This window comes from Colletotrichum siamense (genome assembly GCF_013390195.1).
Source record: "Colletotrichum siamense strain Cg363 chromosome Unknown KSG_Cg363_contig06, whole genome shotgun sequence".
Classification (NCBI taxonomy): domain Eukaryota; kingdom Fungi; phylum Ascomycota; class Sordariomycetes; order Glomerellales; family Glomerellaceae; genus Colletotrichum; species Colletotrichum siamense.
This window is the reverse complement of record NW_023501019.1, coordinates 364,251-386,026: the sequence shown is the minus strand read 5'-3', so window position 1 is coordinate 386,026 and position 21,776 is coordinate 364,251. Positions and strand designations below refer to the sequence as shown.

General features: G+C 55.5%; 3 protein-coding genes across 3 annotated transcripts; 1 reads left to right on the top strand and 2 right to left on the bottom strand.

The window, feature by feature from the left end:
* Window positions 1-9,155: 9,155 nt before the first annotated feature.
* Window positions 9,156-10,871, bottom strand: CGCS363_v009119 (Asparagine--tRNA ligase; the record flags this gene model as incomplete). The annotated part of the gene is made up of 3 exons (XM_036640968.1): window positions 9,156-10,361; window positions 10,427-10,550; window positions 10,618-10,871. 3 exons carry the CDS (start codon window positions 10,869-10,871, stop codon window positions 9,156-9,158), a joined length of 1,584 nt encoding a protein of 527 aa, XP_036493197.1.
* Window positions 10,872-12,688: 1,817 nt separating this feature from the next.
* On the top strand, window positions 12,689-13,879 carry CGCS363_v009118 (uncharacterized protein; the record flags this gene model as incomplete). The annotated part of the gene is made up of 4 exons (XM_036640967.1): window positions 12,689-12,878; window positions 12,928-13,061; window positions 13,120-13,237; window positions 13,293-13,879. The coding sequence occupies 4 exons, from the start codon at window positions 12,689-12,691 to the stop codon at window positions 13,877-13,879; spliced, it is 1,029 nt and encodes a 342-aa protein (XP_036493198.1).
* A 4,619-nt stretch (window positions 13,880-18,498) lies between these two features.
* Window positions 18,499-21,734, bottom strand: CGCS363_v009117 (Uncharacterized protein; the record flags this gene model as incomplete). Its single annotated transcript, XM_036640966.1, has 4 exons — window positions 18,499-18,585; window positions 18,641-20,171; window positions 20,219-20,316; window positions 20,364-21,734. The coding sequence occupies 4 exons, from the start codon at window positions 21,732-21,734 to the stop codon at window positions 18,499-18,501; spliced, it is 3,087 nt and encodes a 1,028-aa protein (XP_036493193.1).
* Between the last annotated feature and the right edge of the window lie 42 nt (window positions 21,735-21,776).

Below are 21,776 nucleotides of genomic sequence, written 5' to 3'. Positions count from 1 at the left end.
GCCGCTGTTTCTACCGCCTCGGCGCCCTGGGCAGCCAGCAGACAAGAAAGGGCCACCACTAGCCCCAGGGCATATCTTGGCGATGATCCTCATCGGGGTGTTATCAGGATGATGCCTCGAAGCGCCTGCGCGCAAACGAGGAGGCATGCACCAAGAGCTTTAGCACCGGGCCTAGCTGACTGGGGAGCCAAGGCCAGGTTGGCATTCCCACGGACACAGCGTTCGTATCCCTGGGACCAGGCCGGGGATACGGTTTGTTTAGGTCCAACATGATTTGACGGGTCGTATCTTCGTTGCGCCTCTTCCTCAGTCTCCTTCCCGCTCGAGTGCGTCGCCCCCTCCTGCTCCATCAAATGCGAGAAAAATTGCGAGCGGGACCTTTTGAGGTGTGTGTGCCGCAGGAGAGGCGGCCGGGTATGCGGTGCCTGATGTCTGCAGTGTGGGCTTTTACGAATACTTGGTAAGCGAAAAGGCGCCAGATGCAATGGCCCTTGGCGGGCCGTCCAGTCACGATCGCAGATTGACCAAAACGACCGAGCCTAGTCTCAGGCGAAAGGGTCGAGCTAAACAAAAAGCGGCTTTCACGGATTGCGCCTTTTTGGTTGGATGGGAATCTGTAATAACGCAGCAGCAGTGAGCAAGCAAAAGACGGCTGAAAACTGGCCTGCTGCTGTGTGCTGCTGCTGCGCTGAGCCAAGCAAACGCCATTGCACCACGAGCAGGTTTAAGCATGAATTTAAGCGTTGTCAGCCACTGCTCCTAGCGTCGTCTTGGTATTCTTGGCATACCTCACAGCTCCTCTGGGATCTGGCGATGCTCCTCTGGGAAGGACGAGGGAGAGGGGGCGTGGACGTAGGGACAAAGTACATAAACGAATAAGACCGAGAAGAAAGGTCTTGGCCCCATCCACGCCCACCCCACCCCTCCCCCCTTCAGGCTTCCGCAGCTATGGGGGCCTCGTCGGACTCTGGAGCGGCACCGGGTCCGAAGAAAAGGTTTCTGGAAAAATAGAGACGCGCCCGGCGAACGGTCAGCATGGACATCGATCCCTCTTTCTCTATACGCTGGGATTCTGCTTGGCCCACGGAAGCGAGGCGGACAAGCGCGCAATAGAACGCCAGATAGCGGTATTCGAGTAGGTACGCATTCCACGGCGGCTTTGGTCTATCGCCTCGGGGTGTGCGTCCTGGGGTGGCCCATGTTCTCGAAGTTCTCACAAGTTGACCCAAGGTTTGCCTCCGCAGCAGATAGAGTGTGCCATCAGCGCAGCCCCAACCTTCTTTCTCGTGCCAACCGTCCCGAGTAAGATGCTTAATCAGACGGGGCGGCGGCTTCCACTCGTCGTTCGCTGTGAACTGTGTGTCTGTGGTGGCTTTTGGGCGACCCAGGAGGGGCCAAGGGGAAAAGCTTATTGTTAAGATCGTTGCGACCTTGTTAAAGTCCGGGTCATTCGCTTTCGGGTGAGCCGTGCTTGCCCGCGCGGGTATCTCTGACAGGATCCCCCAAGGTCCAAAGGCTGATGGACGGGTTTGTCTGAGGATGCCGTGGCTGCGTGGGTATTCTCGCCCTGCAACGGATCGCCGCTGTACATAAGCGCAGAGAGAAAAGTCTATATCGCTGTTGGCTGTTACCCTCACCGAATCAGCCGCCACACACGATTCCGCGGCAGCCGGTGGGAGCCTTTTCCGAGGCACCAGAGCCTCACCACCACTGGGCTTACTGCATGCCGTTTGCAGTTTCATAATGATGATCCCGCTGCAGAAGCAGTCGAATAGGCTGAAAGGACGCGCCGTCGGGCGGGCGAAACGGTCTAGCAGCCCGCGCCCAGCCCAGACGATGACTGTGCCGCCGCCGTAGTTTGAGTCGCAGTCGCAGGCGTAGGCGTAGGATGGAGGGAGGGAGGGCACAGGATGACAGCAGCAAGGCGTCAGCCCAACCAACCGCAGGCCGTCGATTTGCTTGCCCAGTGCGACCACCTCGCCCGAGCTTACCTTAATCGAACCTGCCCGCCATCCCATCTGCCCGTATGTTTGCTTGTCTGCCTGCCTGTTCGACTCCGTCTCAGGGTGCCGGTGTGGGATCGATCCTGCAGGAGGGTACGAATAACCGTATTTTCCTCGCTGCAGCCTGCATGCCTGTACGGAAAATGTACTTGACGTACGAATACGCTTTCCCAGCCTCCAGGTTACTTTCTCAGGGTCCCGCTGGCGTGTTGGCGTGCTCCAACATGCTGACTTGTCAACACAATTGCCAACCAAGGACTCTCGTAAGGTTGCGACCAACGAACCCTCTTCTGGACCTTGCTGCCACGCTGCACGCCGTCCAACATGTCCGAAAGAAAGTATCGCGATATCCGAAGCTCAGCCCGATATCAAGGTGATACATCGCCAGGGTCAAGACTCTAGCATATTCAGCAAGTATAGCCTCAATAGAAAAGAAGGTATAATCAACGAGAAAAGCCTCCGGCTGGGCACATCATCGCTCCCCTGCTCGCCCTAGCCGAAGGCTGACAATGAGCCTCCACAGGGCCCGGTACGTTTTCAAGCGGCGACAGTTGGGCGATTGTCAGCTGAGTCAACGCCTACAAGAAACCACTTTAGCATGCCGCCAACCGAATCAGACGCCCCAGTTCGCCCACAACCCAGCAGTTCGGCCGCCGACGTTCTGTTGCGTCAGGTACAGCGATGCTTGGCTTCCCACCCTGACTCGCCGCATAAAAAGGATGTGTCGTGACAGCAAACCCTAAATCAAAGTGTAAAAAAAGAAGGGATGTCGTCTCGGAGAAGGGAAACGATAATTATCGAGAAATAAGGATTGGCGTTCAGGGACAGGAGGCTGCCAAGGCCCCCTCGCATCAGGGACAAGAATAGATGTCGTAGGCATCGCTGGGTGTGTTTTGCTGTCGAACCCGAAGCGACCGAGCATCCCGTTTCCCTGAGAGTCTCTCCCCAGATAGATCCTTGGATGCAACCTTTTTGACATGTTGGCAACTCTTCGGCGCTTGTTCCTTGGCAGACTTATCGCCGCTGACTGAGCGGCCAGATCAGACTTGGATGTCATGATTAGTCACGGATGCTCGCAGCAGACGCCCTTGACCACGGACGGCATCATGGCTTTCAGATGTTGGCGACGATATAGGCGATTGAATCGACATCGTTCTTTCACACATCTGCCAAAGCTCTGAGCAGCCTCCTTTCGAGCAGACCGCAAGATGCCTTTGCTTCGCAAGTCGTCGACGAGCTACCGCGATATGCTGCGGCGCACGCATAGCACTGACTGCCCGCACTGGAATGCAATATTCCATATTGCATGCTAAACAGCGGAACTCGTGGGTGCCATGATATGACAGCTCAAGTCTCAAGCGCCAAAGACGCAACAATTAGTCTTGCGAGTCAAAGTGTGGTCAATCTTAGCCGGCCTGCAAACTTTCTCGGGGCCACAAGACTTTCACTCGGTTGCTCTCGTACGCGCATCAGACAGTACTCGCCCTCGCCTAATGTAGCCAAACACAGCTAATCATCTGTTGTCTAGTTGCGTGCTTCCGCATGAAGATGCCCGGGCTGTTGTCGACAACGTTGGGGAAGTGCCTGCCTTGTACATCGCTTGTTGGTGCTGTACGCAGTATGCAGTGCAGACTTCCATTGGTGTTGTGACTGGAGTGGGCAACTTGAGCCGTTGGTGGCACCGAACGTCGGACAAAAAGCTGAGATCGAGCAAGTAACCGTTGATCACTGACGGAATCCAAATCTTCAAGGGTTGGATAGTGACAGTTTGTGGCCGACTTGCGCCGACAGGTCGACCAGCAGGCCGCTCGTCGATGGATACGCATTCTGGGTTCAACATTGTTGAGCGCCCGCAACCTATGCCATCGAACTCAACGTCAAGTTATGCTTGCTTTGAGGCGCATCCTCAGAGTCTGAAGCCTTCGATGCATCATGAGTGGGACACTTTTGAGTTGGTATCATATTAAACGGGCGAGTAGTAGACGACGTCTCGTCACCTACCAACGCCCCCAAAGCCTGTTGTTGATTAGGGAAATATTCTTGCGGAGCTTCACGTGGCCACGGCATGCCCAGTTGCGGGCAACCTGCGGCTAAAGCATGCGCCAAATCTTGCCTGCGTTAGGCAGCACCCTTTCTCTGGGCCCTGTGCCTGTCGTGCCATTCGTCGACTGAAAATCATCAGAGTTCAACGAGATGGTGTGTGAGATGTCTTGGTCAGGCTTAGGCTATACACCAAAGCTGCGGTCAGGCGCAGGCTGATATGGATTACGACCAGAGGCTAGTTCCGATCTGCTTGGCGGTCAACACTCCGGCCAAGGTCCGCTTGAGCTGCAGCTAGATCACTGGCATCGCTTCTGCAACCCAAGGGTGCGGTCGACCGAAGCGTGAATGACAGCCACTAGCAATGATTATGCCATGTTGGGCCCGCCACGGAAAGGTAGAGGTGGTCTGTCACAGAAGTACTATGCTTCCGTCTTGTTGCTGGAGGAAAGATGAACAGTCCGCCGTGAGATGGGTGTGCAGCAGGGGCCCGAAGTGCATTAGCGGCGTCGAGGAGAAATCGACTCGTCAAGAGCGGCCCATTATTTCACAACTCTAATCTGTCGTCCAGATACGATTGCTTCACATGGCCGGGCACGGCTGCCTGCTGCATCATGAAAGCACCTGGCCGTGGAGCTCAAAGTCTTGTCAGCAGGCCCTGCCCGGCGCCATAGCCAGATCCGATCACAGCGGTGAACATATCGCACGCCGCTCGTAGGATGCAGGCCGGACGTAGCGTGACGTTCGAGGCCGGCCGATTCCCCGGGGAACTTTCGAGGGTCGAGGGAACTTCTCGCTCCTTGGTAGCCTTCTGTCGGAAAGGACGAGATCCTTGGCGTGCCTGTTGGTGGTTGACTTGAGCTTATTACAAAGTTCCTTTGCCATCAGTCCCTTGCGGGCAGGTGGCCGGGATACGGGTGGGCAAACGAGCGGATGTCGACAAGGGGTCCCGCTTAAACGGCACAGAACGGTGCCGCTTCACAGTCGATTTGCGGCCAGGTGCCCGGATACGTCGGCCACCGGCCAACGGTGGTTCAAAGGTTCCAGGACGTTGGTTAGCCCTAACTTTTGCAGCATCGTATTCCGCTGGTGGCCGCCCGATCGATGCATTGGCATTGAGGCAGTGCTGGCCGCCATCCACCTGTGCATGCCACACGGACGGAGATGAGATCGCAAAGAACGCAACAAATGATGTTAGCATATCAGTCATTAGGCGGCCGTCTTAGCCAACGGCGACGCTTGGTACAGAGTCGCCGAGGGCCCTGACAAGGATGGAGATATTGGCGACTGCTCAGCATCGTAGCCGATGGCCCAAAAGGCTTGTCGCATGCAGCTTGGCGGCTTGTCAACAACTCAAAAGAAACACAAACGATGTGTTTTCATTGGCGACGAGCAGGCAGTAGACTCGGCGCCGGTGAACCACCACGGAGTCTTGGAAACGCCGTCTCGGCGGCAGCCTGTGGGAAGCTTGGATCCCCTCGCGACCGATGGCCGCATTATCGAACGTGAACGGCGGTTGTTTCTTAGCGACTGATGGGAGTATGACCCATCGCCAGTGTTTTCAACCCTTGCAACAGGGCAGCTTATTGCAAGCGTCTCCCCTACTGCGTAGATGAGAATCGGACTGTTTCGACGATTCGCGATGGAATGCCAGATGGGCAGATCCGAAGAGCTGAACGTCTGCTCGTCAGGCCACATCATCGCCAACGGTCCCCTTGAGACCACTCGTTTGCGTTCCCCCGGGAAAGGAGAGCCAACTCCGACAAGCTTAAAGTGGGTGTGATTCACCACGTTCCTTGGCCAGGAAAAGGCGCACAGGCCGGGAGTCTGCGCAAATTAATCGTCCCTTGGTCATTTTTCCACAGGTAATCCCGAGGGTGTGCTTAAGCTTAATTCGATACTGAGTGTCATCACCACGCCATGTCGACCTTCATTCGTTCGACGCACGCCGTGAGCCCCACCACCTTGACTACTATCCCCTGCTTGAGCCCGAAAGCGAATGCTTCTTCCGCGGTGGGGAACTCTGTGCCCGTGGCTTAATAAGGGGGGATTTCCTGTCGAAGAAAAGCTCCCGGTTGGTTGCTTACGCGGCCCTCTCAGCACATCGACGGCGTTAGGGTCGAGGGGGATGGAGTAGTCCGCACTAGTCTTTGACGGCAGAGCGCTATCGATAGCGCCATCCTGGATACCTCGTGGCGTGGCATGCGGGCCGGCAAAATCGGAGTAAGCAGCAGCTCTGAAAGGCCCTTCGTATCTTTGATGTTGGTGTGCATGTCGAGACAGGCAACCACTGGAGAGGCTGTCCGTACGTACTGCGCATAATGCTCGCTCACCTACTCGCAGCGGGTTGTGGGGATGAACGGAATCCAGGCAGCGGGTTTAGCCAAGGGTCTTGTCTGTCATGCGTTGTTATTGATAAGAAAGGATGCCGGATTTGATTGCCGTGAATGAGGATATCTCGCTCTCCCTGGTAAGACAGGCGCTGTGACATGGGCGCTTGGATGCCAATCAAGGTCTTGCCCCAGCCCTCCACTTCAGGCGAAGCTTTTGCTGATCTGCTGTACAGTTCAGGTGCACTTTGTTCGGCGTTTGTGCTTAAAGCCCAGGAGATGTTATGTGAGTGCGGAACTTCGGAAGACGGATCACTTAGCCAACGGTGGCCATCCGGATCCGAAAACCAGCGAAAACGACCTCTCAAGGACCTCTCAAGCAGTGGATACTGCCCAGGGACATAGCATGAATTGATGTCATTTTGGTGGGCCATCCGTGATGCACAGTTTCTGGCTGGTTAAACATTCGACAGTCCTCAGCCAGTGGATGAGAGTTTCGCGGCTTGAGTAGTGACACCGTGTCAGTTGTGCTCTGTCCTGCGTCGGTCGCCAAAACTTTCCTCGGTCGGGGCTTGGTGCCGTGACGCGCACTGTCTTCAGTCTTCGCATCACCCTCAAGCCAAGAAAGATTCGCGTTTGCTCTTGGATCAATATTCTTGCCAAGCATTCTCCAAGATGCTTGGCAGATTTGGCGTGCGCATGTTCATTGCAAAGCGCCGGCTCGTTGTCAACACCTGCTGCTACTTTGGGCTTACAGGGACAGCAACGGGTGAAGCTAAGAGAGGCTCATCCCTTGGCGATGCCAGCGCCGAGCCCTGTTCATTTGGTGGAGATTCATCATGGTTGGCGGTTATCATCGCTCTTGAGTGAGTATTGCGAGTATCCATCCGTATTGCCGTCTCGTCTGAGGGCTCGCAAATGCCCCAACTGATCTTCGTCCTGTCTTGCGTTGCCGTCATGCCGCTATGCCGCAATTCCGATGTGCCGAAAATCCGCATGTGTAATCAAAATCCAATCAAACTTTAGTGAACTTGAAAGACGACACAACTTGTTCCATGCTGGCAGGTCGCTGGTGGGTTTAAGCTTTTCTCTAGATGAAACTAAATTGGACGGATGCAGTGAAATTGCCTGGCCTTGGGGCAAACGGGACCCGTATTGCGTATTCGCACGCACGCTCAGCGACGACTCAGCAGCGGTGAGACTTTACAGTTGCAAGTGATCTCGTCTTGGGAATGTGGGGAAGTGTCACTGGCCGCGAATTCGTCGCCGATGCGAGCGCGCCGGTGGTTCAAAGTCAGCTTGCTCTAGCTCTTTGCACTGTTCGTGATGTACAGACCGTGCCTCGACGTCTGATGCTCTCGATCCTCTGCATTCTTCGGATGCTGCGTCATCTCCAAGCGCGCTTAGTCTGCGTATCTCGTTGCGAGCTAACATTGAAGAAATAGCGGATCAGTAACCCGGCGGCTGTTGAGACAATGAGCTTAGCTCTTCAAGACTTGAAGGTACTGCTGTTTCCAATTTCAAGGTCCTTTGCACACTGGCGTCGCACGAGAGCCGCGAACCAAGTACCTGCTCGTGCACGTAATTTCTCACTTATTGCAGCAGTGTCACTACAAGAGACATGTTCTTTGCTGACTCGACGGTTGTTGTTGGTACCGTACAGTTTGCTATTGGTCATATGAAGACTCTTCCTATAGTCATTGAAGTTGTTTGTCATGCAGTAGAAGGCTGTAGCTGTTGCGTAATTCGCCAACGTCCGAGCGAACGGGCCGCCCGCTGAGAGGTTATCTATCTGCTTGTCAGAGAGACAAGTCAATGCAATTCATAGGTTTGGGGAGAAGAGCCGCAGTGATATCATCAAACTTTTCTCGAAAGTGATGGAGTCTTGGTTCCCTGCCACCATGCATCGCCAGATTCGCCGGGGAGAACTCATTGCTATTAAGCAGCCGACAGGTAACCGATGCAGCCCTGTCATGTCGCACGATTCCAGTCTCAAGTGAGGTAACGTTCCGGTGAATTGGACCTCGAATAGTCGACGTGCAGAAGGTTAGATCGAGACAAATATCAGTTGACCTGCTTAACTTATGTCAACTCTTGCGGTGTCTTTGCAGAAAGAACGGTGAAGAAATCTGTGCCAAGTGAAGGGGAACTCGAGACATCCAGAGTTGTATTGTACAAGTACGGTATAATGATACAGGGTCTTGCGCTGTGTGACGTTCCACGAGTGTAAGACTTGGCGTGGCCGAGTCGATGAACATGCAACTCGTGCAGAGGGCCGATCTCAACACGAGTGTTGCCAGCGACTGGGCACCTGATGGGCCCAGCAGTTTGAGTCGATTCGAACATTTCCCTTGATCATCTTCGGAATCAGAGATGGATGACATTCATCAACCCAGAGCTGCCGAAGATGACGATCGCTTCCCTGAGATACAAGTCTGAGACTGTGGTCAAGGATAACGGCACCCGTCTGTCGTGCAACCTCGCGTGACCATTCCGTGGGCTTCTGAATCTGTCATCTGCAAGCCACCGGAGGATAAGACATCATGTTGTATACCCAGGTCTCGGGCAACAGGTTGTCTGGATGGGGACGCTGCATGCGTGGCACACAAGCACGAGGTGACTCGGTAGTGGACTCGGCCTCCAAAGGTAACACATGGCGGTCGATCGCCGTGTAACACGCGTCGTGCTTGTTTCATCAAGCCAGCTTCCAGAATCCAAGGTAGGCAAAGCTTAACGAACTCTCATTCCTGGGGCCGCCAACCGCCGTTTTGGTAATTGCAGTTCAACAGTCGCACCGACCAAACCAGCGAGGGAAAGCCACCACGTCTCTGACATTCGGAACTCCCGCAAGGTAGCTGAGAAGCCTGTCAAAGCCCAGACCAAATCCACCATGTGGGTTGGAGCCCCAACGGCGTAGGTCAACATACCAATCGAGGTTGCCGTTGGCGTTGCTCGCTTCGTTGCCGTTGGACGGCGGGATCATGCCACGAGCCTCCATGGTTGCCAGCAACTCTTTCAGGCGATGCTCACGCATAGAGCCACCAGCAATCTCGCACAAATCAGGCACCAGCAAGTCGAAGCAGTCAACCGTCGCACCAGCTTCATCAGGTCCAAGATCCGAAGAGGCTGATGTACGCATGTAGAAGGCTTTGATCTCGCGGGGGTAGTGGGTGACGAAGACGGGCATGTAAGCGCCGGCCTCATTGGTAACACCCAAGCTTTTGGCAAGGAACTTTTCGTGCTCCGAATGTAGGCCGCCTTCCCAGGTGGGCTTAATCTCGAAACGGTCTCCCTCTGCCTGAAGCAACTTGATCGCGTCACTGTAGGTAATGCGTGGCCATCTAGATGACGGGTTTTGCATGATACCCTTCCATCGACGCTCGACTTCTTCTATTGGAACCAGATCGTCCTCGGCGGTTCGTGTCTTGCCCTGGGCTCGCCTGTGACGCAGCTCCTGAGCAGCCCGCGTACCGGATAAGCCCGTGACCAGCCCACGCAGCATGTCCTCAACCAGGTCCATGACGTCGTCGAGGTCGTCGACAAAGCTCATTTCGGCTTCCAGCATGTAGAACTCGCTCATGTGGCGGGTGGTATCGCTCTGCTCAGCTCTGAATGTCGGAGAGAGGGTCCAAACATGGCCAAGCGACTGGGCCAAGGCCTCGAGATGAAGTTGAGAAGACACGGTGAGGTACTTTGGCGAGCGGAAGAACAATTCGGTCTTCTTGTTGCGACTATGGGGTGCTGGGGACGATGTCTCGGCCGGCCCCGTGGTGACATTGAAGACCTCGCCGGCCCCTTCGCAATCAGACGATGTAATTATAGGCGGATGGGTCTGAATAAAGTCTCGAGAGGCGAAGAACTGAGTCAAAGTAGCAACGGCCTCTGAGCGCAGACGTAGGATGTTGGCATTCAGTGGTATTCGCGGTCTAAGATGAGGCATCGTGCGGAGGAATTCCGGCGTCTGGTACTTTTTCTGGATGGGGAAGGTCTATCGAAGGGCGAGTGTTAGGCGTATGGGACAAGAAAAGGAAATGAATGCTTTTGGAGACATACCTTGGCGTCGGAAGGGCCGAGAACTTCCACGTTGTCGACCTTCAACTCGTGAGTCTGGCCGTCGGTTTTGGAGGGAACCCATGAGCCCCGTAGGCGGACTGCAGCACCGACTCGCAGGTTTGAGCTACTCGATTATGAATAATCAGACGTTCCGAGACATGTACGAAGCTGGGGCAGCTGAGTTTGCCCACCTCTCGTCTTGGCTCCTCGAGACCATGGCCTGGAGAGGGGTCCTTGTTGAGCCATCACCAATGTTGACAAACTGCTCAGTCTTCATGTTCCGGACGGACCGAACGTAGCCGTTGACAACGACATTCTGAACTTCTGTATCGGGTTTCCAATCCAAGAATTGCGCAACTGTCCGGCAGGACTGTGTCATGAGCTGTCGTCTACCAATGAGGTTGGCAGAGGGGAGGGCCCTCACGAATTGGCGGGGTATCGTCATGGTTCGTCGCGAACTCGTCGAGCAGGGCAATCGTATGGGTCCCTCGTTGTTAAGAATACCGGTGTCGCCTGGCGCGAGCACGATGCGTCGGCGGCTATTTCCGGGACGATGTTGCGCGATGGAAGCGGCTGCGAGGACGACGTCGAAGGCGACGATGACATGCGACAGACAAACAGGAGCTTCAAAAAAGCATGGTGGTGCTGCGCCAATGGGAAGCTCCAATGCCGCCGGACCTTCCTTGACTCACTTTAGATAAGATAAGGACAGTGTTATCGCCGATTAGATAAGATGCATCGCGGATAAGGAAGGTGGAAGGTAGGCAGGTACGTACTTGCGACATTGAATGTACCTCGTCGAATGCGTTGCTGCTGCTTCTTTTCTCTTCCTTTGACCAACTTCAAGACAGCCTTCGACCTCCGATTCTCTCCAGTTCCTCTCTGTTCATTGTGAAAACCCCAGAACAATCAACAACTCCGCCATGCCAGGCAGCAGACAAACACACACAGGCGGCTCCTCTTTTGCGGACCGACTTGCTGTCGCAGGGACCCGGCTCAGCTCCGCCGGTCGTCGACTCCCGAGACACCAAACACCAACCCACGGGTGACGACCTCGGGATAATGCAGTCTTTGATTCGCAATCCCAGGACGTGGTCTTGGGATCAGAGCATTTCTTCGGGTCCGATACTGTTCTTCCATCTCTGCAAGCGATACTCAAATCATGCCGGATGCACCTTGTCACAGTTGTCAGAGCACCAGATGTGACTGACAAACATGGTCAAATTACGGGTTCACAGCTGCATATCCTCACAACCAATATCCTCCCAAATTTGGCATTCCCTCCGAGCATGGGTCTTGCAAGATCCACCATCCCGTCTCCCGTCTCCCGTCTTGCCTCACTCTGCTCGCCTTTTCTTCATTGCTTCCAACCCCTGGCAAATCGGACACCCTAGTGGAGATCCAAGAACCACAAAGCTGGGTTTGTTGCTTCTTCCACGCCCATTAGGTTGCTTATTGCTGCCCAGCAACATGGCTAGGCCCTGCATTCTCTCCTCCCTCCTCTTTCTATGCCATCAGAAAAGGGGGCCCCTGCTTCTTTCTGCCTTACATTCCCTTCCCTGCCTTGGCTGCTTAGCTCCCGTCCGCCCTCCCATGCTCCCCTCTGAGCCAACATGTCTGACCCTGGTTGCACTGCTTGCCCCCAATACTCTCCCCCCGGCTCGCAAAGACATCTCAAGTGAGATCTTGGGAGACAGGAAGATCTCGTATAACTGCGGCAGATTGCAGTAGTATCTCGATCGGATTCCACCAACCAAGACCACGGGAGGCTTCATGTAGCACGACCCGGGTTTCTGTATAAGCAAGACACATCTCATCACGACCATCCGCAAACCCACCCGCTCTTTACGCGCCCTTCCTATACACTACCCTGGAATGTCGCAGACTTGACTGAGATCCGGCAAGTATTGGTTACACTCCCCTCCTTCATCCTTCACCGCTCTCGCTTGCTAGAGGCGAAGCAGCTTCTCTGTAATGGCGGCTCGAGAGAGAGAGAGAGAGAGAGCTATGCTCATGGTTTCTTTTTCTCTCTACCCTCCATGCCGCTTCTCGACATGGCATGGACTTTGTTGAAGCTGGATAGACTGCCTCTTCGTTGCGAGATAAATATTTAAGGTCGGCCAGAGAACTCCCATCGACATGCTCCCGGTTCCTCATCTTCAAGCCCCTTCATCCATCCTCCATAGGGAGCAGTACTTGTCCGGATATTTGTCTGTCTCCAGTCACCTCATCCGTCTTTGATCTCACTGCTACGAGACCGAGATGCCTTCTTCAAAGCCTTTGAAGATCAAGCCCTCCGAGGTTGCGGCTGACACCAAAAAGAAGCTCATTCCAGAGGTCAACAGACATTTTCGCGACGAATGGCCTCCGTACTCGGTTCTATACGCACAGCCTCTGGAGCAACTTTGCCTGAACCGTCCCAGCTTCATGAGTTCAGATCTTCCCAAATTCTGTGAGTCAATCTTCTGGCCTCACGAAAGGTTCCCAACTAATGCCATCAGACGTCGTTCACGGAGATCCGGTTGACTGCGCCATCGGATGGGCTCAGAGCGAGGGCGTTCGCATTCCGTTCATCTGTGCTGCCAATGAGAAACGCCCGGGAGGAGACTGGGAAACGGGAGTTGTTGGATATGAGGTATGACGACGGTGGAACCGTTCTGGAGTCAACAGAAGGTTAATGAGATCTGGTACAGGAAAGACTATGCCGTCGAAGCAACCTCTCGGCAACGCTGGCCGCCCCACATCCGGAGACCTACTTGGCGTCCAACTACCCCATACCGATCGAGGGAGCCATCTACTCCCCTGACGTTGGTAAGCAATTACCGACCCACGATCTCGGAACAAGCACTGACTCCATGTCTTCAAGTCCGATTTCGCCAGTTCCAAGACAGAATCGAGTCGCTAGAGATGAAGGATTGGAGATCGCTGCCGGTCATCTCCATGCCGCCAGCGCGCTGGCCCAAGCTCACCGACATGGGCAGGAAATACTCGTTCTCGACGGAGCGTGAGCTGGTAAGGAACAAGATGCGAGCAGCGCTTAGAATTTGCGCCTCTATTGGTTACAACCATGTGGTCATTGGCGACTTTGGTCTTGGCAACGGATATCGCAACCCGCCCAAGGAGTTGGCAGAGCTCTGGCGCGAGGTCTTTCTCTACGATCCGGAGTTGAGGGGTCAGTTCTCAGCCGTCATGTTTGCCTTCGAGGACGACCGACAATGTACGGCCAAGTGCATCCTTGACGATATCGCCAAAAAGAGTAAGGGCAGCAGCAGCAGCAGCTCGAAGAGCAAGTCCAAGAGTAGCTCGTCGTCATCGTCGAGCTCCAGCAGCTCATCCGGCCACAAGAGCGATTTCAAAATCTTCAGCGACGTCTTCGCTCCCAATGAAATCGCACGAGTCCGAAGCCAGCCCGACCCGCGCTACGCCTTCTCTGCGATCATGGACGGTTCTTGACCGATACGCTCTTGGCGCATCACTGATGGGCTGCTTGTCTCAGTCGTGGGTACTCAGCATGAACCGGTGAGACTGGGACGTACGTCAGGCGGGCTGAAGTAGCATACCATGGGAGAAAAGATTTGTCTTTTGGGCACGGCCTTGTCATGTCGACATGATGAATACAAACAAAGGGTGTTTGTATGTCTCGCGACCCATGCACTCGTACGCCATCAGACAGCCGCTTCCCTGTCCGGGTCTTCCTATTGGTTCGCAACCAAAGGACAGGGAGCCCAGCATCCGCGTTATTTGGTCAGCTTTTCAATCTAGCGGCCCACGCTCTTTTCTTTTTCTGCTCCTGCACACATCGGGCTGAGGCTCCTTGCGATCTCGAGGGACCCCAGATCTACAACGTCGGGCGCCAACAGCAAGTCCTGACGGGTCTGTTGGGAGGGATCTATGATTTTCCCTGGGGTTTCTTTTGTTTTCAGTCTTCACGGAAGCCTGCATCACTATCGTGGTAGGCATGGTCTGCGATATAGTCGTGGCTGGCGGCGTTCTGGCGAGTCGCGAAGTTTGGTCAGGGTCTATGTAATTGAGTGTGTTCTCGGAGCCTTGGACGGCGTTTGGTGATTTCCAGCACGTTAAACCTATTCCCCTCGCAGACGAGTCTCAATTTGGACATATTGTTCGATCATTCCATCACATTTTCTCTTTACGAACCGCATTTAATAGGCACGCACCCCGGGTGACGAGACGCAGGGGGCAGGTATCGTTCCTCCAGCTTGCCGGGACGTCGAATCGGAGACGGTCCTGACATCCGCCTCATTTTCCGAAATGATATTTCAAATCAATCAGTGATACAACTACGAATCAACACACTGTCTCTTCCACCAGGCTGTTCAGCTCCCAGTGTGCAGAGATCTTCGACTCATTGTCACGGTGAGGCTGAAGTCAACTTACGATTCTAACTTCGATCATCAGACCACCGAGTCTTTGACAGACGCCTGGCGGCAGCCCCGTTCGGCCTTCACAATGCCAACAACATCAGAGCTGGCTCAATCACTCGTTCATCCACATCTCGCCGAATTTGCCCTAGCGTCAACGGCAAACCTAGAATCCGTGGAGGTGGAATGGGCCAGCAGACCAGCATGTCTCTGCCTGTTCGTATTCGTCCCGTCCCATTCGGTCCTGTCGAAATCTGCCCAGCACGTGCTGCGGCGGGACAACAGACGAAAAAAAGCAAGGAACGACTCGCCTTGTCCGCAAGCAACAGGCCGCGGCTTCCTTCGAAGGGCAGTCATCCCGAAGGCCCCCCCGAAGGGAGAAGAAAGTATTTTGCATGCGTCTCCATTCTGCGTCCTCTAGCGATGATGGGCAACGGGACGTCCTCGACGCGGAATGATAGGCTAGCAAAGACTAGCACCCAGGCGGGATCTTCGACAGGGTTTGCCTGCGTCGGAAGGTATTCCATGCTTGCTTTTTCGGGAGCTGACATGATTTTAGATGCAAACAATGCTCCTTGGTGTCCTCATCATTACTTCGTATGCACCTCGACGCAAGCCAAACAGCAGGGGCCCCCATAATCCAAATAACAAATCCTTGCTCCTCATGTCAGATCTTGGTCAGGGGTGTACGATCATCTCGATGATTAGGTATCACTGCGTATCCCCTGCCGCATTGGCCCCCACTCCCAGAACATCAGGCAAGAGGCGCTGGAGGACTATCTAGGTGGACGCCGAGTCAGAAAAGAGAATCTACGGTATCCTGACTGCTGCCGTCACTTTTCAGTTTTCACGACCTGAAGGCTGGCATCTTCGAGGCTTCTGTGTGACGGGTCATTACGGCCGAGACATGAAGAGGCCTCACTTACGGCCTTTAGGGGGGGTTGGCTCGAGCCGTCATCGAGGGTCTTTCTCTCACCTTTCGGGACTTTTTTTCAACAAGCAAGAGAAACACGACTTTATCCCGGCCTTTTGGTTTCGGGTGCCAAGGGGAGTGAAGGAAGGGGCACATAATGTGTAGAAAAGAGGGAATATTTCTCGACCCCTGACCCGGGCTGACGCCACCCGAGCCCGACCACGCGGAACCGGAGAGGACAACGCTCCTCGGGGCACGCAGCCTCGTTCAGGCCCTTACATCGGACATCCAATCATGCGGGACATGGGACCTCTGAACCAACTCCCTTTCCATTCTTTGGTGTGGTCGGTTACACAAACACGCACGCACACCCGCAAGGAGGCGAGGTGAAGATGCCCAAGACAGCTCGCGAGGACTATCTCTATTAGGGAGCACCGTGGGCATCATCATCCTCTTCTGTTGAAGTGGGTGCAACAAGACTGCCGTTCAGAGTTGGGCGTTGCTTTTCCACCTGATGATGAGGTTTCCTCTTCCGGATTGGCCCTCGAGAGTCTATGATACTTGCTATTGCAGCCACTCTCTGTCGACAGCATTCTGCGCGGTTCGTCCCTTGAGCGGCTCCTACCGGCGACCCGTTAGCTGACCGCCACCTTTCTCTGGATGGCCGGGAAGGGCTTGTAACCGTCAAGACGGATGTCGACATAGGATGAGACGGAAGCCCGCCTCTGGGTCAAATTACCATCCATGAGGCCAATGCGTCGAGCGGAATCGTTCCCCGACCGCGTCCAGGCGGTTCTTCTTCCATACACGCAAGACTCTTCTTCACCGCCCTCGGCAGGCAACCTACCACAAAGGCACCCGTCCCGTGAAAGTTTCCTACTTTGGCATGTTGGACCGCAGTGCATCCCAGGAATCAGTTCATGTCCCCAGTCCCGGACGAAGATCCCGCCCGCCCTACGACGGCGTTCCAGACCACTGAGACACTGAAGGACCGCCTCGCAGGGACTCGCTCAACAGACACCGACTCTTTGTTTCTCTGGTGAAAAGCAAATGCAGCGATCTGCGTCAGGGATTCACATTCAGCATCGCCGTGCCCCCCACCCCCCCTTTCTCTCCCATTTTCCCGGTCCATCCAGCAGGCGGGAACCCGTCGATCACCTCCCATCGACCGCCTTCCAGATCATGCACAACACACGCCCCCCTCCTCCCGTTTCCCTTTCCCTTCAACACGGCCTTGGCCTTGGAGCTGGCGGGCGGGGGTTGGAAAAGCGGCAGCCTGCATGTTTCACTGCCCTGGGATTCAACGTCGACCACTCGTCTCTCGCCTGATTATACCACGCGCTGCCGAACAAAGGCAATCATGTACGGATACCCGATGAGCCATTCTAATGCGAGAAAACCCTTCCTCGCGGGAAACAAACAAAAGCACACACACACAGTTGTGAACACTCATACCCGGCGGCAAGAACGAGGTGTTCCTCATGTACGCCCACAAGTTGTCTCAGCCAGAGAACACCAAACTTATCCTTTTCCCAGCCCAGCGCAGGGAATCAATCAAACCCATGACGGATGAGAAAGGACCTCCCGCCCCATGCCGTGTGAAGCTTGGCAAACCGGTAGAGTCCGCGGTTCATCCATACCGAAAGACCATGTCAAATGTCTCGTCCGCCTTTCCCAATCTGTCGTTACCGGCAGCGAAGAACGGGTTAGCCTGCGCCGTACATGCCTCCCAAAAGAATAACTCCCCCATCTTCTGTCAGAAATCACATCTCACAATCTCATTATTCCTGAACCCCCCCGGTTCTCTTTGATCACAACGCCGATTTGACTCTTTTGGTTTTGTCCCAGGTTAGTAGGAACTGGGCGGCACAGGGGGCGGGCACAGGTAGTTAGTTTGATCAGATGACAGGCGGCACCCCCACCCCCTTGGGTCCGTTCAGCTCGTCCACCCGCTCCCTTGGGATAGACACTTGAGAAAGACAGAGGCCCCGGCTACCTTTCATGTAGATGTCTCTCGGTGCGCCGTTCTTGGGACTATCTTTGGCGGGAGCGGTGACGACGTTCGCTGCCTGGGCAGATTTACGTTGGGGCGCCGCGTCCACCATCTCTCTCTGTCATGTCTTACTCGTTGGGCCGTAGGGATCTTCATCACGGTCGATGCGCATTATCCAAGAATCATGACGACTGGACAAGAGTGAAGGGCATGTGAACACTGGGCGCAAGACGAAAGGGGGGAGGCAAATATTGGGCCTTCTGGGAGCTGTGCCGAGGTTAGATAGAACGCGGTCTCGAGAATATGAGCATCACTTGTGCTGTGTCACCTCTCATTTTCGCAGTGTCACGACAGCCCGTTTCGTAAAGGTACAGCGCTGCTCACCGCCTCGAAAGTGAGGTTTCGTACACGCAAGCAAGCAAGAGAGCAGTAGTGGTATGAAGCCCGTTGCGTTCCAGGCGCACCGAGACAGGAGCCCTGTAACGGGAAGTTCCAAGCGGGATCCATGGATGAGGAAAGGGCCGTGTCAGTTCACGTACTCGACCAACGGCGGGTAGTTCGTTCAGCACGAGCTGGGGAGGTATTCTTTTTTTTTCTTGGACTGTTTTGCGGAGGGACGAGGGCCCCCTTGGACACCGCCCACCAAAATGTATATGCATTTCTGGAAAACGCTCAAAAGCACGAGAGAAGAAGAAAACACAGCTTGCCGCATCGCCCACGCCCACGCCCACGCCACAACCCGACTCCTTTTGCCCACTACTACCAAATCACTTTAGTAACCTTTTTCCTACCAGTAATTAGGCCGCAGGCCAGCGAAGCCGGCTAGGGCGTTGGCGTCCGTCAACGGGTCGTCTCTCTTTCTCTGGCCGGACAGCTACGTAGTCACGTTAGTAAGTGTTTGTGTGGTCATGATAGGGGCAATATCATACCTCGAGCTGCACACTCCTGTGGAGGTGTACGAGCCAGTCAACGTAGCTCTGGGCCTCGTTGTTCCTGTCCTCGACCAGCATGCGCGCGAACTCGTACTCAGCACCGTCGATGCCTTGCCTTGCCAGCTGAATGCCCAGGCCCTTGGACCCGCGCATCGTCTTGAGGAACTCGACAATGTTGCGGATCTGGGCGTTGAGGTGCGTCTGGAGCATGGGCAGCGACGACGTGTAGGCGTCGAGGCTCTGGAGGGTCGTCTTGTCCTCGCCGAAGAGGTCTGCGATGAGGTTCGGCGACGTCTGTGCGTGGAACCAGAGGAGGCATTGCTGGCCGTTATCAACAAGGTAAACGCCGCCGGGCTCGACGCGGGAGAAGGACGTCCTGATGGCGGGGGGCACCTTGAGGTGGCCTGACTCGTCGGGGAAGCCTTCCTCGGGTGCGAGGTTGTGGACGGGGATCATGCGCGGGTAGAGGTAGAGGCTGAGTTCCATGGCGCCCATGGAGCGGATCATGCGCATCTCGTGTACCCTGCGGTCGGAGCTTTCGTTGCCGCCCTTGAACGCGCGGCACTTGACGAGGCCGAGCATGTACATTGAGAACTCCTTGAGGCGCTCCGGCATGACGAGCTGGCCGTCGGGCTGAGCTGCGGTGAGGAAGTTCTTGCGGTAGCAAGAGAGGATATCGATTGTCCTCTCGGTGAGGTGGTTGCGGACGTCCTTGAGAGACGCGGAGGTGGTGGCCAGTTTTGTGCTTGCTTCCTTGGCGAGGATAGCGACCACGGCGTCCTGGTCGATGAACTTGACAGAGTCTCGCGGGTTGTCACAGACGCTAGCAATGATGTTGGAGCAGCGTACTCTGCGTTGACCTGATGCCGTGGTGTAGAGAAGGGCGGATTGGAAGTGCGCGTCCAGCTTGGAGTCGAGCTTTCCATCGTAAGAGAATGTGACACCCATGGCCTTGTCGGCGTCGATAACTCCAATCTCGAGGTCTGCACCGAAGGTGTGGTGAATGAAGTTGCCGTGGTAGCCATTAATCTGCAGCCCGTTCGAGCAGCGAACCTTCATGAGAGCCTGGAAACCGGTCTCGCGAGTGACCGCGTGCTTGATCTCCATCGACAGCTTGGTGTTGTCGCGCTGGCCGATAAAGTTGGGGTAGTAAAACGTTTCGCCGCCTGTTGAAGCCGCGATGTGGCCAACAGTTGCGATGTCAAGGTAACCGCCGGATGGTGAGGCGAGGAAGAAGTCGGCGCCGATACCGGTGGCGACCATCTTCTCAGCAACCTTCTTCCAGGCCGGGTGTTCCGTAGAGAAGAGCTTCTTGTCAATCTCACCACCTGGGTGCTTGCCGTCGTCCCTAAGGAACAGACGGCCGGGGCCCCATGTGGGCAGCGCAGCCAAGGAGCAGACAATCTTTCCGCCGGTCTTCTCCAGTGCGGCAACCGCCGAGTTAAGAGTAGCTAGGAGAGCAGGCTCGGGATTCTTGATATTGGAGAACATGGTGGGAAGCATGGTGAGCAGGGAAGTGATGACAGCCCTGAGACTATTAGTCATGTCACTGCGGCCGTGAGTTTGGAAGCTTACTTGGATTCATAAGGATCAACAAAGAGGCCGTCGCTCAGGGGCACGAAGGGGTCCTCGAGATCAGGCATGATCATCATCTGAGCTTGATCCAGGGAAGGCTTCGCTTGTCAGCGTTGCTTTTCAAAATCACAGACGAGCCACTTACGCTGACGTTGTAGAAGTGAATATCCTTGTCGTATGTCACGAAACCGACCTTGGCACCCTCGGGGATTACACGCTTTGGCTCGCCATTCTCGTCCCGCTCAGCATCCTCGCCACCGTAGAGCGCCGCGAGAACGCCTTCGCAGAAGGACTCGATAAATCCCTTGTTGAAAGACTCCTGGGTGACGTCAATCACAAACAGCCAGCGGAGGCCTGTAGGCTCCTTGGTCCAGTACTCCTTAGGTACAACGAACTCGACGGTTCCCCTGGTAAGCTCGGGACGCTGGTCGCGGTCTACTCTTACACCCTGAGGGGTGAGGGCGGAGAAGTATTCGGACGGGGTATCATTGGGGTATGTGCACAGGTTGCAAACGAACTTATTGCCGCCGGACCGGAACATCATGAAGGGGTTGATGTAAGCTCTGCAGCGGCGACATCTCGGGGGGCCAGACTCGCCAAAGTCGAGGACGGGAATCTCGAGTTCACCGGGCTGCAGGGGTGCCAGTGGCTGGAGGAGCAGGCCCATGGGAAGGCCGGTCAGTGCGAGCCCCTCGGCACTCGCGGGAATGCTGTTCAACGTCAGGCGAGCGAATTTCGGCGAGGCATTGCCCTGATCGAAAGCAACGTAGGAGACGGTAGCTGGGGGAGGCAGGTGCTTCTCGAAGGTGGGGTAAACATTCGAGAAGTAGTGTTGCTGGAGGGAATCGCGGGACACGGGTACACTCGGTAGGTCATCGAGAGAGAGCTTCTGGTGTCCGCCGGTCTGGACGACGGCCGGGGGTCCACCGGCATCGGCGCCGTTCCGGGTCGCAAATTCGGCCTGGGTCGCGGGGATACCGGGGGTGAAGGTTTGGCCAGCGGCGGCCGGGAATTGATTCATCGCAGGGGTAATCTGGGGGTTGACATATTGGGCCTGCGAGGGATCGGCATTCAAGAAGGCCGTGGCCGGGGTACCGGGGGGAGGCATGCCGTTGAAAGCTTGCGAGGACCCTGTGGCCTCGACCTGGTGGTATGCATGGCGATCCTTCTTCTTCTTCCTCAGAGTGTTGTGGCCGTCGCCGGGGCCCAAAGACATGCCACCCATCTGCGCCGCCAAGTTCTCTTGGGACTGGAATCCGGGGCTCTGGGCGTAGGGCTGACCTTGAGGAGCGCCGTACGGTGAGCCTTGAGGCTGCGCCGAGCCAGGCATGGGCGGTTGGCCGCCGTAGTATTGCCGTCCCGGCGCGGGAGGGGCTCCGTAGGGAGCGCCCTGCTGGTATGGCTGCCCCGCGATGGGAGGGGAGAACTGGGGAGGTGCGGGCTGTGTCGATCGGTTCGGGTTCGAGGGGTCCTGCTCGCCCTGGCCCAGGTGGTGATATGTGCTGAAGTCGGACATGATTGTAGGAGGTGTGCGATGCTCGACTGCTCGGGGGTTGGC